The following is a 16,627-nucleotide window of genomic DNA, read 5'->3' as shown; positions in this document are numbered from 1 at the left end:
GGACCATACCTGGGCCACGCTCGAGCAGGACCATACCTGGGCCACGCTCGAGCAGGACCATACCTGGGTCACGCTCGGGAACTCAAGCATGGCAGAGTGAAAATGAGGTTCATGTGGGATCCTGAGCTTCAGACCCAGTGGCTGGTCTAATTGGGTGATGAGGTCACATGGACGTTATGCCTGACTGTGTGACAAGAAGGCCTCATCTTTTGCCCATGACCTTCTCACCTTTTACCTTTGAACCAAATAATGAACCTTAATAATGCCGCCACAGATTCTTTAGGCTCACCAGATGCTCAACTCCTGGTGTACCTTACTGTGTAGTCCTCTCTCTGCTTCTTAACTACAGTGGCTTTCCTGATGGCAACAACCATTCCTGGTGCTGTGTTTCTGTTAAATAAATTGTCACGGAATTGTACTTGGTCTCACCACCTCATGAATATTCAGAGGACGCATTATGACATCATTCTACAGAGTCTGCATAAAGTTTTTTATCGATGGATACACGCCAGCAGATCATGACATCATTCTGCAGAGTTGGGTCGACGCCTAAAAAATGTAAGATTCAGGCTTTTAAAAGGGCCATTTAAACCTTTTCCTGGCAGTTTCCAGATAGTTCACTACTGATTTACCCCCAAGACAAGACACTTAAAATGATTAGATTCATTAAATTGCCAGCTGTCTGAATTGCTAATAAAAAATAAAAATGCGTGCTGTGTTATAACTGCAGTTGGGAGTGGACGGCCCGAGTCTTGGACCTCTCTTCTGTGGTGTGTGGTGTCGTAGTAATTTGCACCTTAATGGTCACACATGCTTCAGTTTTGCTCCAACCAAAGGAAGTGTTTAGAAGAGCCAAAACCGCCGCAGAAATAGCCAGCTTTTCAGTGGCTAGAACTCAAATTGCTCTGCATGTGGGTCACAGATGGGTCATCCTCAACATCTCTTGTTTCTGACCTTGTTTCGTTCTTGAGACGCTTCGTCATTAACGCTTAAACAACATGGTTTTGCAAAAGTGTCGCGGGACAATCAGCGGTACCAAGTCCGGGGGTCAGAAAGCTAAAAGTCCTGCCTTGCATTTCTTCCACCCGTGAACTCAACCAGCTGATTTCATTACTTTACATTTTATTTGGCATGTGCTTTTATCCCAACTGATGTACAGTAAGTGCATACCAAAGGTCTTTGGAACAACTACAAACCACAGGTCTGATGAGATACAACTCATTGGGTATCTGTTATCCGTAGCCATGAAGATCAAGTCGTGCTGACTAACACATCTAATGGAAAGTCGCTATTTTAAAAAAAAAAAAAAAAAAAAAGGAAATTTGTTGACGGCCCTAGTATTCGTGCAGTTGTTAATATGCTGATTTCAGTGCGTTGTCTCTCTTGGCTAAAATGAAATGAATAATAAAATAGCGTTTGTGGACATGGATGGCGGTTTTGCTATGCGCATTTGGTCAGTTACGACACTGGAGAAAATTGCCCAGGAATTCTAGTGTGGTTTGACTGACTAGCGAAGAAATGTAACAAAAAAATGACAATTTATCAGTAATTACAAATGTGAACATGCCTCGGTTGTTAATAATAACTATAAATAGTGCACAGCACCCAGCTTATCTTATGGGATGAGAGAGTATGTAAAAGTGAGTTGGCCTCGAGTTCCAGTCATACGGTTTTCTATATTTTGTGTGACGTGGCTGACATCTGTCGCCAGCACCGCTGGCATCTCGACACACACACAAAAAAAAAATTGTTTCCTTAGAAGGCTTCCGTCGTCTTAAGCCTTTCTGTCACTGATACAAACGGCCTCTCTGTAGCACGCCCAGCTTCGTGCCGACGTTCGCATGACACGACGGGCGAAATGCTCTGCGAGCCTGTGAAGCTCGCTCAGGTGAAATCAGCCATGCTCATTTCCGTCAGCACAAATGTCCGTTAAGTCCCATCAACATCGTGCATCGCAGCGGTCGTAAATTCTTGAAAAAAAATTTTTTTTTTCTCTTTTTTTTTTTTTTTTACTCGCAACATGCTCACCCAATTCGCAGGTTACCGGTTGTTGGGAAACATGATTTAATTTGGCTCCCCGTCTGTGTGGGGGGCACCCCGCCCCCACCCCCTCCCCATCCCATCACCACACCCCACCCCCTCCTACCCCCCCGACCCCACCGCACCACCCCCCCCCCCGACCCACGCACCATAACTTAATCAGCTTCCTTTTAATCAGGCAAAGCGGTCCCCTTGTTTAGTCTGAGGCGGTCGTCAGCGCTAAACGACCTCAGACCTAATGGGCTTTCTCTGGGGGGGGAGAGGGGGGAGAGGGGAAGGGGGGGGCGTGCGGTGAACCTTCGTCTCTGGAACATTCCTTTCAAACATCAGGTTATCCTCCGAGGGGTATTTAAGAGTTGCTTACAACATTTTGTCTTCTCCGTCCTGGGAGAACGGGTGCGTGGAGATAATTTGGGTTTGTTAGAAGTGGCGATCCTGTTCGGGGGGGGGGGGGGGGGGGGCTGGGGTGGTTCTTTGCAGGAAGAGCTGATTCAGGGGTTTGTTAGTTGGAGTAACTTACATTACGTTACTTTACAGGCATTTAGCAGACGCTCTTATCCGGAGCGGCTTGCGCAACTTAGCATTTTGCATTGCATCCAGTTATACAGCTGGATATATACTGAAGCAATGCAGGTTAGGTACCTTGCTGAAGGGTACAGCGACAGTGTCCTTCCGGGGATTCGAATCTGTGACCTTTAGTTTACAAGACCAACTATTTACCCATTATACTACGAGAAGTGAGTGACCTGTGATGTACATTTTTCTGCAGTCAGAAATGCCTCTTGATTCTCCTAAGGTTAACCCTGATGCAGGAGTGAGACCCGAGTGCATTTAGCGCAGTTTAATGCCTGTAAGATGGCGGCCGGCCGGCCCATGTTGTGTGCATCAGTCCTGGCACCACGGAACAGCAGGTTGTCATCGTCGTGTTGATTTAGGGTGGGGGGGACTAGGTGCCCCCAGGCCCCCTAAGGCGAGGTTAGTCTTAATGGCTGCCGTGTCCTGGGTTTTTGCTGCTCTTAATTTCTTAATCGATCCAGTCAAGCTGCAGCGGACGAATTCCCTGCAGTGCATTATGGGAAATGCAGTTCGGCTAATTTGTTTATAGGCCCAATTAAAACGGGGTAATTGGTTGGAACAAAAGCGTTCATACACGCTGGCCCAAAGGTATTAGATTAGGAAAAGGGCTGCTTTGCATTATTGAAAAGTGTTTTAAGAGCTAGGCAGGGGATCAGATCCTTAAATGACCTGCCCTGCCTTGTAGTGTCATCAGTGCTGGAACTAGTCATTGCCAGTTTTTGAATTCCCCTCTCGGCATGACGTACACCAGAGAGATAAGCCTGCCACACTGAAACTTGCTTTTTCAGCTAATTTTGATGCAGAATTTGCACTGCATTGTGGGAATGCTCATTTTGACGTATGGGGTGTTCCGTGGGGCTCGCGTTAAGTTCCGAAGGGACGCAGCCAAGTCACAGAGGATTCCATGGGGCTCTTACCGCTTTGAAGAGTAGGGCTGCGTCCCAAATGACTCACTGGTTCACTCATTCACTATTCCCTATATAGTGGAAATATGTAGCACACTACATAGGGAGCGAGCGGCAGAACGAACGTTTGCTTTGGGACTCTGTTGTCATCGCCCTGCGCCGCTACTATCTTTTGAATATCTGTCGCACAATAACGGAAATTGCGTTCGTTATTGATGTGGCGAGAAAGCAACGTTGTTTTTGGTCCCTGATGATAAAATATTTTTTGAACGTAATCTGTACATGTATATAGGAAATTCTCGGTTAAATATTCATTCAAATTCGCATCGACCAGCCTGGTTTTGTAGGAATGTTTTTTTCAACAAGTCAGTGTTTTAGAACTCCATTGCTTTCAGTTACCAGGAGTGATTGTGACATCAGCATTAGAATGTTCAGTTAAGATTATTCTTAAGTAATCACATGTTTGTGACCTCACATCTTAAAGGGTTGAGTTCCCACACTAGTTCAGGTACATCACTCATCCGGTACTGCACAGAAGCGGACGCCATTTTGTTTCATCCCCTGCAGTGAGCATGCTGTTGATTAATTGCAATAACAGATTAATGTCATCGTCTTGATTTATTTATTTTTCTCCTGTCCAGATGGGGTTTATCGAGCTCGGTGAGGATTTTTTATTCATCGAGCCTGTGAACCACACGCTGGTGGTGACGGGGCATGCTCATCGGGTCTACAGGAAGAGGCGTGCTGCGGAGGAGAGGCCAGCCAATCAGAAGGCTCCCGGTTCCTGCGGAGTCATTCCAGGTGTGTTCATTTCGCTGAACAATGGCCATTTTGATGCGTGACGTGCTGTCAAAAATATTTTTATTTTTTATTTATATTCAACTCCTCCGTCATTTTTATTATTTCTTGAACATGCATGAACATTTTGCAGAACACATTATTTTGATGGCTTTAAGTGGTTTGCAGTCTAAAGTGATGACTGATCATTTATTCATACAATTATAATGTTTTCACAAGTAAATGTCACATTTTTGCTAAACCTATGATTGATCTGTTTCTCAAAGTTACAAATATATTGGGGTACTAGTTCATGTTTAAAGTAATTTTATTGTGTTTTTAGACTTAGTTATGTTGGAACCAAGGTTTGGTGGTCATTGTTTGTTATTGTCAGTTTGCTGGAGTCAGTCAACATGTGCAAATAAATGCAAGTTTGTGTTTTTAATAACCCTGGTATCTTGCATTTGACGGTTCTAAAGGGAAATCTTTTTTTTTTGTGTGTGTTTCTGGCCAAAATGGCAATTGTTGGTTCCCGCAAATGTTTATGGCTTGGCCTAATAACCTTTGCTGTTGCACAAAACTACCAAATTCACTTTGTGATGGAAATGCTCAAAGGCATTACTGTACAAAAAAAAAATGTGTCCATAACTTTCCCCTGCATGGAGAAGTGCTTCTGCGTGATTTACGATCTTGCTCCACATTTCACAGCTTTGAAGGCTGAAGTGCCTGCAGCTGAGAGGGACTTTACTGTAAAACGCTCTCGACCCAGTTCCAGTGCGTCTGGAAGAGAGCCTTTAGCGTAGCATAGTTTTACCTTGAAGCATGTATGTCAGTGGAGCCCCAATCCCCCCGTGACTACATCCCCCAGAAGGCATCACACCCACCCTCTTTACCCTGTCGGCCAATCGCAGACAAGGAAAAGGTTACAACTGTGACCCCAAGGGGAGCTGCAGTCTGTGCTTTACTTGGAGCAATGCTAGTGGGCTAGTGCTGTGTGTCTCTTCTCTTCTAGCTTTGATTGATTTTAACCCCCCTGCCCCCCCCCCCACTCGCTTAAGGGCGCAGTTGAATTGTTGAACTGTTGAAGTGCTGTAACGCTGACTTGCCCCAGAGTGTATCCTCAGTGTATATCCTCAATTTTGCATTACAGCCATTTAGCAGATGCTCTTATCCAGAGCGGCTTTCGCAACTTATTTAAAAAAAAAATAGCATTTACATTGCATCCATTTATACAGCTGGATATACACTGAAGCATTGCAGGTTTAAGTACCTTGCTCAAGGGTACAACGGCAGTATCCTACCTGGGAATCAAACCTGCGACCTTCAGGTTACAAGACCAACTCCTTACCCATTATGCTACACTGCCGCCCCAATTTTGTTGTTGTTGTGTTTTTTTTTTCTGCAGAGAGGCCGAAAACGAAAGGCAGGAAGACGTGGGAAGGAGGACGAGGGAAAAGGTACTCGTACAAATTACTCCACGAGTACGACGTGGAGACGCTGGTCGTCGCCGACCCGGCGATGGTCAGTTACCATGGCACCGAGGCGGCAAAACGCTTCATTCTCACCATCATGAATATGGTGAGTGGGCCTTATTAATCTGGCAGCAGGTTTAATAATCATATCCCTTCACCGTCCTGTGAACTCGGGTTTTGGGTGAATGTGTCAGCGATGCAGTTTGGAGGGATTTGCTAACATGGATCATCAAATATATCAAATATATTTTTGCACTGGCAGGAAATCATAACCCCGGCAGCAACAAGCCACTCTGGCTTTTATGTAAATTTTGTGATTTTATGTTTTTTTTTAAACTTTTCTGTGATCCCTTCGGTCTTGCGAGGAAGGCCTGGTTCTCAGGTCGTAGTGGTGCTGAAGCTCGGATTAGATGAGATGGCTCTGAAGTTGAAGGCCAAATTTTTTGGAGTTTGTCAGAAGTCCAGGAGGCTGCCATTTGATCTATGCCACGTGCTGAAATAATTTTTTTGCACTTGACTAAACCGCATGTCAAAAGTGGCCTTAATTACATTTCTTACATGAAAAGGCAAACCATTTTTTCTAAATTTCTTCTAGGTTTTTAACCTGTTTCAACACAAGAGCCTTGGAATCCAAATCAACATTCGCCTGACCAAGCTGGTGCTTCTGCAGGAGACCCCAGTAAGGATCAATCGCACACCTTACAGTCTTATCCTGCTCTGATCACATGACCAAACACATCTTATTCTCTTATTTAGCTCTGATCACATGACCAAACACACCTTATTCTCTTATTTAGCTCTGATCACATGACCAAACACACCTTATTCTCTTATTTAGCTCTGATCACATGACCAAACTCACGTTACTCTCAAATCCAGCTCTGGTCACATGACCAAACACACACATTACGTTCTTACTGCCTTGACCACATGACCAAACACACACCTTACATTCTTACCTGCTCTGATCACATGACCAAACACACACATTACGTTCTTACTGCCTTGACCATGACAGACCACCTACATCTTACCTGTTATCTGACCAAACACACACATACGTTCTTACTGCTCTGTCACATGACCAAAACACACATACGTTCTTACTGCCTTGACACATGACAACACACCGTACATTTACCTGCTCTGATCACATGACAACACACATTACGTCTACTGCCTTGACCACATACCAAACACCACCTCATTCTTACTGCTCTGTCATGACCAAACACACACTACGTTTTACTGCTTGACCACTGACCAAACACACCTTACTCTACCGCTCTGATCACATGACCAAACACACTTACGTTCTTCTGCCTTGCCCATGACCAAACACACCCTCTTACGCTTGATCACATGACAACACACATTACGTTCTATGCTTGACCACATGACCAACACACACTACGTTCTTACCTGCTCTGATCACATGACCAAACACACACATTACGTTCTTACCTGCATTGACCACAAGACCAAACACACACCTTACATTCTTACCTGCTGTGATTACATGACCACATGATTCTTGCACACACGTTACACCTTTACCCTGCCCTGGTCACATGATCAGTCACTCAGCCCTCGTCTTGTATGGCGCCATCCACAGGCAGGTTCTCAGAGAGCGCTTCTAGGCTGGCCCGGTGAATGCAGCCGTCTTCAGGCCAGCGGTGTGTGGAAAGCATGACTCAGGGAGGGTACGGATTTGGGTTATAGGGGACAGGTGTTGAACAAGAGGCCAAAGGTACCTCTTAAATCTGGATTTCTGCATCCTGCACCATCTGGAGAGGCTTATTCTGGAGCCTGGGGGGGGCATAGAGCCCTGGGGCTAACCACTCTGCTCTGAGAGAGAGAGAGGGGGGAGAGAGAGAGAGAGAGAGAGAGGAAGAGAGAGGGAGAGAGAGGGGAGAGAGAAAGAGAGTGAGGGAGAGAGAGGGAGAGTGAGAGAGAGTGAGGGAGAGTGAGAGAGAGGGAGGGAGAGGGAGGGAGAGAGGGAGGGAGTGAGAGGGAGAGAGGGAGGGAGTGAGAGAGTGAGAGCACACACACGCATGCATAAACATGCACACTCTCACACACACACACACACATGCACATTATACCTGCTTACCTTGCTGTGGCCAAATGATCAGGTTGCATAATGCATGCATTCCAGGCCTGGGTCAAATGCATATTTCACATACTTTAACTCTTTAGGTGCCAGTTAAATTTGAAGAGGCTCCTGAAGATCCATGAAAATTTTCCTTAACACGTCAACGTGCAATAATATGTCATAATATAGTCATACTTTGGAATATTCAGTAATCTGTAAAATAAACTTTTACTGGTGTATAAAAGCTGAAAGTATTTGGCTACAGAACAGCATAGACACATTTTCCTTTTAAAATTTTTTTTTTACATTTTTTTTAAATGATGTGAAGAGCTGGTCATGTGACTCCTGGCGTTCCCGGTCTCGCGGTGAAATTCCTCTGTGTGGCGGAAGCCGCGGAGTACGGCTGAGCTTTTCCGGCTCTTTCCGAAGGAGCCGCTTCCGTTCCGGCTGAAAGCTCTCCGCAGTGGAAACATCTGGGGAGGAGGAGCGCCTTCGATTCGGCACCCCCCCCCCCCCCGTTCGTCTCTCTCCGTCCCTTTCCGCGCGCGTCTGTGTGTACGCGCTGATCTTCTCCCGGAGATCAGCTCCACATAAGCCCCACAGGCCTTCGCTGGCACCGTCTGCCGATTTTTTTTTTTCCAGTTGGTTTACAAAAAATATGAGAAAATACATCGCAGGATTTCAGAGACACAAATTTGTTCCCGTTTTCTCGGTAACTTGAGTTATTTTTGAAAATAACAGAAGAAACGTGACTCGATGCTGCGGGTTTTTTTTTGCTGGTTCATGGCCTGTTTGCCCCCGGGGTCAGTGATCACAGATGCTGAGTGGTGGCTTTGCCCCAGTCCCCGCCTTTCCAAAAGGCAGGAGGACTGAGGAGCGTTTGTCATCAATTTTGAAGGCGATGTCAGGAATGCTCCAGGAAACGTGTTCCTTTTCCCGTTTCTGACTGCGCTGATTTTGGGGACCATGGCAGGCAGCTCAGGCCAAGACTCACGCACCTAATGTTTCGCACTTTTCGCATTTTTCTTTAATTTTCTGTGCGCTTAATGGGTTCTGCGATGGCCTGCATAATTTAGAGAAGTTCCGGAAAGCGTCTGTTGTCTTTTTTTCTGTGGTGTCTCAAGCTGATATTTGCCAGCTGAGCGGAGGTTAGAAATGAGATCATTGGCGATCGTGGCTGCCTATTGGCTGTTCAGTGGTCGTTTTTGATGGCTGCTGTTGATGCTAATCGCTCCTGACGGTCTCGGTTCTGTGTGTATTTGTGCAAACGGCAGAGTCTTTGCTTCTTTATGTCGGTTTGTTATCCTTCCTGCGATTTGGCTTTGTGGGATGAGTGGCAGCACGCCTGTCTGATCTAGCAGGGCTTTGGATAAAATCTCTGTCTGGGTTGGTAAAATGGGTGTCAAGCTTAAGTATTTATTCTCAACGCTGCGCTAAGCCCTACCATCTGAAATCCAGTCCTGACCAGCAGGGACGGATCTGGAAATTCTGTGCTGGAAACAAAATGAAGAGGCCCCCCTGTGTGCACGCACACACACACACACAAACACACACACGTGCTCATCTCCTTTCCCTGTTACTCCCCCTGTGCCCCACTCCTTTCTCTCTTATGCCCTTTAGCTCCACCCCTTTCTCTATTACACCCTTTAGCTCCACCCCTTTCTCTCTTATGCCCTTTAGCTCCACCCCTTTCTCTCTTACGCCCTTTAGCCCCACCCCTTTCACTGTTACGTCCCCTTAGCTCCGCTCCTGCTGTCGAAACCAGTATCTACCACAGCAGAACCGTGACCGTGCCACTGATAACTGTGACCAAATCCTGATGATGCCAGTGTGTCACCCAGGGAGAGAGACTTTCAATGGGCAGGGTTTACCCAGCATCTTGAACTCAACAGTGACCCCACTGGTCAATTTGGCACCTGCGATTTGCTATTTTTTTTTTTGTGGACCTATGTCATGTGCTCCCCTGGACCAGTGGATTGTGGGTAATTTGCCTTCTGCCCTGGCAGGCCAGCATGTACATCGGTCACCACGGAGAGAAGATGCTGGAGAGCTTCTGTCGCTGGCAGCAGGAGGAGTACGGGGGGAAGGGCATGGCCTCCGACTTCGACCCGCGATGGCGGGACGACCTTCCGTCTGTGGACACCGCCATCCTCATCACACGGTAGGGCTCTCGAAGGGTTAATCATGGCCCCCCCCCATCCCCCCCCCCCCCCCCCGTCGGGCTCTGTGTGGAAGCTAGACAGCACCAGACCCTGCCAAATCTGTTACTGATACTGGTAAAAAAATTTGAAAGCGTGTGTCTAAAGGGTTAAAGTATTTCAAAGAATTTGACCAAGGTCTGGACGGCGCTGCTGTGTTGGATTATAGAAGATCTGAAGCGGGACTGTCTTATTGCCCAGGTCATATGCTTCCGTACCACATTTTTCTGGTTCGGCCGTTGAATTGATGTTGAAAAATGAGTCATGCCTCCATTACTCAATGGATTCGCGTATAGTTCTGTACCGTCCTATACCTACAGGGCAGAGGTAGAATGTTATCGTCATCAGTGTCCCGTCTTGGAACGCTGATATATGCATGAGACAGAGAGGGGGTTGTTTGGCTGCCATATAGATGAGACTCCTCATAGAATAATATTGACTTGTGCTGTACTGTAGATTAGAACATCTGACATCTATGAAAGGTTTCCCCCCCAAAGAGTCTGCATCCAAAGGGTGCTTCCAGGTATGGGGGGGGGGGGGGGCCTGCATATCTGGCAAGACTTTTTCTTCAGTGCACTTGTTTTAGTCCATTCAGAGTAACACTGTTTTAATTACTTGAGCAACACTTATGAGTATGTAGAAACACTTTGCTACATGATCACTACATCTGGATTTTGAAATAAATCCTCAAGGGCTTGCCTGTTGTGATGCTGAGAATGTTGCCTCACGACCTGGAGAGGGCAAGTAATTTTATTTTACGTGGGCTGTGATGAACCTCGGGGTGTAGCTCAAAACTCGCGACAGTAGGGCGCACCTCCATGTTAAACTGAATTGCGGTTTATGTGAGAAGTGAGAGTCAGGCCTGTAAAAGTGGCCCATGGGAGTATTGCCCGTCCTGCTTCACCTGCCACCCAGCGCCTCAGTGGCATCACGTGTCAGAATACGAGGCACAAAAATGGGCATTCTCCTCTGATTGGACACAAATTTTCCCCATGTGACCTGTGTCCACCAATAAGAGCGGAGTGTACAGGCAGTGTGCACACGCCCTGTGTGGGCCCGGCCCTTCTGGTCCCTGATTCGGCGCCCTGCGTCCTCTGGTCCTCCCATCAAGCCCAGGGGGTCTAATGGGAAACACAACCTGCGGTCGAACCCGCACCAGACAAATGGGATGGCCGACAGGATGGAGGAAATGACATTAGTCCCCCACCACCCCTCGGCGCCAACCCCCCACCCCATTGCATATGCAGTTATGTCATCTCAGTCAACGGATCTTTGGGACTCGTTCCATCGCAAGTTTTGGACACAGTACCCTGCCGCGACCGTCTGTCTCTGAGACTGCCAGCGACCTACCTGCCTGTCTCTCTCTCTCTCTCTCCCTCTTTCCCCCCTCCTGCCTGCCTTCCACACACACAGACAGGCCTCTAATGGCCGATGGCCACCAGCCACCGTCCAGATATGTGTGGAGAATATAAATTAATACACAAGTCACCATCTCCTTTTTAAAAATTGAACTAACTGACATGTGTCCTAGTGCACCGTAACTGACTGTGGCTGTGGCTGTGGCTGTGGCTGTGACTGTGACTGTGACTGTGGCTGATGGTGTTTTAAACTGCAGCACAGAATACAAATGAGAAGCATGCAGAGTGCAGCCCTGTGTGACCCCCAGTGTGCAGTGAAGCTTCCAAAATAAACAACATGTGGCTGTAATATCCACAGCAGCTATAACTGCTATTTAGCACGATGGCAACTGCCACTTCTACTCCTACTACTATGAATACTAGTGGTCGATGTTCTTTTTTAAAAATCTTGTCGAATGAAGTCAGGGTTTAGTCTAGAGGACACCTGGACAGGCTCAGTATATCTGGGATCACAGTGAGTTATCTCACAGTTAATGCATTACGTTAAAGGTGAATAGTTGTTTCTCCATGGCAACGATAAGGCATGGAGACGAAAAGGCTTTCTCCCCCCCCCCCCCCCACCCCCCGTTCAATGTAGCCCACAGCTGGTGTGTGATTAATGCTAACCTTGATTCATTCTGCTGCTTGGATTCAACTGGTCTCCCCCACGCCTCCGCTTTCTCCGCTCCTCGCAGAAATGAGCTAATTGCAGCTCTCAGAAAGCTCTCCCGGGTCTCCACGTTTTCAGTTTCAAGATAAAATTAGTTTTTGTAGACTAAATTTTAAAAAAAAGAAAAGAAAAGGAAAAATAAAAGCTTGTGCTCGTTTCCTGAGTTGGGACCGCTCGGTAATGTAAACAAGACGGTGAAACCGTCTGAGACTGTGACCCTGCTATCACACACACACACACACACGCACACACACACACACGCACGCAGACACACACACACACACACACACAGACACACACAGACACACACACACACGCGCACACGCACACACACACACACACACATTCCTTGGGGGGAATGGCAAACATGGAAGATATTTTTTATTGCGAGTTCAAGGCTGTTAGCCTCTGGCCTGTTTGGCAGACCAGTTTAGCTCTCGCGAAATGGCTGACACGACCGTAACCAGGGTCAGACTGACCGTAACCGGGGTCAGGACGACCGTAACCGGGGTCATGCCGACCGTAACCAGGGTCAGACTGACCATAACCGGGGTCATGCCGACTGTAACCGAAATTTGACTGAAATTTAACAGGTTGCCACGTAGAGGGTGGAGGACAGAACCAGGTTCGGGATAGTGAGGGGCTTTGGGCGTCTGGGTTTGCTTCTCCTCAGTCTTCACCCCCTCCAAATCCCAGCTGACCACATACCAGCCGGGACAGAGGGGGTGGCGACCCCTGGCCAGCGAAGGTCACGAGTTTAACCGGAAACGTGTCTCCTGGTTAACCTGGGGGTGGCTTTCTGCGGGGAGACTGCAGTTTGGGGGTGTCTGGCTACAGCGGAGGTAGCCTTCCACTCAGCTGCAGAAATTGGGCTCAAATCGCTCAGGCCCTCTGGACGCAGGCTTCACCTGCTTCACGCTGACGTTCCACTTTCTCTCTGTTTCAGGAAGGACTTCTGTGTGCACAAAGATGAGCCGTGTGACACCGTGGGTAAGTTAAACATCCCTCCTCACGTGTGTGTGTGTGTGTGTGTGTGTGTGTGTGTCTGTGTGTCTGTGTGTCTGTCTGTGTGTCTGTGTGTCTCTGTCTGTCTGTGTGTGTGATGTGACTTCAGTCCAGAGCAAAATGCCAGTGTCCTCCCCTGTGACGTCTTGGGTTTTGAAGTTAGCTTGAGTAGTTACTGTAAAGAGAAGGCAGGCACAGGTTTGGATGCCAGGGTGTTGCTGTGGCATGAGGCATTGTCCACACATCATAAGTAGTTTTTATTCGGGAATGTGACCGTGAAGAGCCACTGGACGTGCAGTCTGTTGTGTCGGAGCTCCGTAACCGATGTCTGTTGCAGTTGGAGGTTCATTGTCAGCGGTCACATTGCATCGCTCTCTAGCGCCCCCTCACTGGTCGATCGGGTGCCTGCGGGCTGCATGTCAAAACCACATATGAAAGGTCTTCCTCCGACTCCACTCTGCGTGGGCTCAGCTCCTGTCTGTGGTGTAAAAAGAAGCAGCCGGTTGAAAGAAAAGGCCCAGGCCGGGATTCGAACCCGAGGACCTTCTTTCCTGTAACAGTGCTACCCTCTGCACCACCATACCACCCCTGGGCACCAATATTTCCAAAAAAAAAGATTAGTGATGCATAACATTGGATTACAATGCAGGACATGGAAAAGCTCAATTTGACTTTATTGATTGATCGCTGAAAGGCTGGCAGGTCCTGAACATTCTGCGAAAAGCGAAAAAAAAAAAACCCCAGAAGACATGAAGTCATCACAGGGGGTTTGGCAATGGCAGGAGTCAGTGCTGCATCATTTTCTAGATATTTTGGCGGTAAGTTTGTCCAGATGTGGCCCCTTGTCCCTATCCCTGTGACCAATCGCGGGATGTGAGCCGCACGCGATCTGTGCCAGAGTCGGTTCAGGAATCGGCGCTCGCTGGAATCCTCTGCTCCGTCAGGGCGGTGAAGCGAGCGGACGCTCCGTTTTAGGCGTGAGGTGCGGAGTTTGGGGGTTTCGGGGGTTCCCCCCCCGGTGACCGGTGGGGAGGTACGCTGTCTGTTCCCCTCTCGCACGGCATGCTGGGAGTCTGACGGTTGCTCCTCCTCTCTGTGGAGAACGCCACGGGGCCCGCTGTGGCCGGGTCAGCAGCCTGTCAGGCTGATCGCACGTCTTCTCCTCCAGTACTCCCAACAGGGAGACTACCATCCCTAGTGAACTGATCAGAAAAGCACCAGACCTGCCCTATCAACCTGCAAAGCCATCGCCCTATAAACATCCAAAGCAGAGCAATCAGAAAAGGTGGGCTGTCACCTTGGTGGGGGGTGGGGATGGAAGGGGGAGGGACTGTCAACCTATCCGTGCGCTCGTTGAGTTTCCTTCCCTGATCCCGCTGCGTTGTGAGGTCGTGAAATCGGGAGCAAAGTAGTCTCGAACCCCCACCACACAGTAGGCCTCACGACCGTGGTGGGCCACCTGCGCATCCTGGCGAGACTGTAATGGCGGCCATGTTCTGCTCTGCAGCGTTGTGTTACGCCACTGGGCGTGCTCCTGCTCGACACAGGGAGCAGTCCGAAGGCTGGTCTCACCTCGCTGGAGCAGAACATGCGTTACAGTCCTGCAGCTGGCTGCAGAGAGGAAGTGCATTTCCTTCTCTGTTCGAAGTGCGTGTGTGTGTGCGCCTTTTCAGTTTTCACAACAACCAGGAAGTCATTTTTTTGTTGTTTTTATGTCTGTCTTAGAGTGTTTTCAGTTAAGTAAAGAAACGTAGGGTAGGAAATGTTTAAAACTCTCATTCAGGGAGGGTTGTAAGTATTTAAGAACGTTGAGCATGTGAAACCGAAACCTCACACGTTATACTGAAGCAGCCTGTCAGTATGCTTTATCTGCATGAGCCTGAGCCATTATCCAACACCACTCTGGGGGAGCTCGACTGTAAAGGAGTAGCAGTCGCTGAACTTAACATATTTTGAGGGAGAATGCGTCCTTTTCTCTGTTCTCTTGAACTGACAGAAGGAATTACAATACTGAGCTTGACTCTCAAACACAAGCGGGACCTCCAGGTTGGGAGAGAATTATGGCAAATTTGGGGAGGACAAAAGATTAGGAAAAAAATATTAGTTTTTGATTGATCAGTGTAAAAAGTAACAAATTGTTCTATTTGCGTATCCCCTTCATTTTCTACAACTACATTGATTGTCTGTGTGACCAGGCAAGCAGTAGACATCTAATCAGAGAATATTAATCAGAAATTCATTTCTGTTTCTGGCTTGATTACACAAATTGAATTTAGGACTGATTCCTAATTCAGGTTATTTAACATGTTGTTTCATATGAGCAAAAACCTTCGAACAGTTTTCGTTTTTCATTTCATGTTTTTTTTTTTCAGGGCTGAATGTTCTGAGAAAATAAAAAAAACTTGTTATGTATAAAACAGATTTGGGCGAATGCACGCTTACGAACGAACACGTCCTGCTGGAGTTCTTAAAAATTTGAAAGTATGTCTTAAGCCCTCAATAAATTGCCCTGGGTTCTGTAATAAATTTGTCCCGTCCCAATAGCCCATTTTTTGCAAGGGGGGGGGGGCGGAGGAGGGAGGGGGGGTGTGCCAGCACTCGCAGTGTACAGTGTCATTTTCTGGGCAGTGTGGATTACTGCGGCCTAGCGTTCCAGAGTTATGCATCTGTCATATTCCGTCATATTCCGTCACATCCCATCAAATCTGAGCTCTCGGTGACAGGGCGGAATGGGGAGGGGGGAGGGGGGACGGAGGGGGGGGTTGGATTTTGGGCACGGGACCAGCTTGTGTGCTTCTGGGCTCGGCTCGCCTCGGCCCGAACGTGTGCACAGGTGTGCCGCACATGTCAGGCCTCTCTGTCTCGCCTGCGTCTGCCGTTAGAGACCCCGTCCGGAGATTCATGACCCACAATAAAAATATCGAGCGGTAGAAGACATTTGGGTACGCCCCGAAAGGATTGAAAAGTCCGTACTTTTGCCTTGATTGGCAGCCGTTGGGTCCATTTAATGTACACTTAATAAAAAGGCAGGGAGGGAAAGGTGGTTGTGTGTTATTTTACAATCTGTGGAGGAGATTATGAAAGAGTTAAAGAAACAAAGCAAGATGAGAGTTGTGCCTCTTCTCTCACAACTTACACAACGTTTTACATAACTTTTACACTGCATCCTTTTATACAGCTGGATATATACTGCAGGTTAAGTACCTTGCTCAAGGGTACAACGGCAGTGTCCTATCTGGGAATCGAACCTGCAACCTTTAGGTTTGGAACCCAGTTCCTTTACCCATAATGCTATGCTGCCGCTCTTTATCAGACGGAGCATGGGCGAGTCGTCTCAGGTTTGTGACTGAGGGGGTGGTCTTTAGGGCTTCTTTTTAAGCGGGTGGGGGCGGCTGTGTGACTCCTCGTGAGGTCATTTTGAAAGAGCAGAGGAGGGGTTACTATAGCAATGACATGTCTGGCCAAAGCCAAAGTTTTATTCACCCCCCCCCC

General features: G+C 47.8%; 1 protein-coding gene across 2 annotated transcripts in view; it reads left to right on the top strand.

The window, feature by feature from the left end:
* The window catches only part of LOC135239282 (A disintegrin and metalloproteinase with thrombospondin motifs 19-like), a 91,163-nt gene that overhangs the window by 6,377 nt on the left and 68,159 nt on the right, over positions 1 to 16,627 (top strand). For both annotated transcript variants that reach the window (XM_064307839.1, XM_064307840.1), the window contains exons 3-7: positions 4,163 to 4,322; positions 5,704 to 5,876; positions 6,366 to 6,449; positions 9,872 to 10,026; positions 13,077 to 13,120. In XM_064307839.1, coding sequence (XP_064163909.1) covers positions 4,163 to 4,322; positions 5,704 to 5,876; positions 6,366 to 6,449; positions 9,872 to 10,026; positions 13,077 to 13,120 — 616 coding nt within the window. The remainder of the gene's footprint in view (positions 1 to 4,162; positions 4,323 to 5,703; positions 5,877 to 6,365; positions 6,450 to 9,871; positions 10,027 to 13,076; positions 13,121 to 16,627) is intronic.

The sequence above is a fragment of the Anguilla rostrata genome, chromosome 14 (genome assembly GCF_018555375.3).
Source record: "Anguilla rostrata isolate EN2019 chromosome 14, ASM1855537v3, whole genome shotgun sequence".
In the NCBI taxonomy this organism is placed as follows: Eukaryota; Metazoa; Chordata; class Actinopteri; order Anguilliformes; family Anguillidae; genus Anguilla; species Anguilla rostrata.
This window is presented reverse-complemented; position numbering and strand designations above follow the sequence as displayed.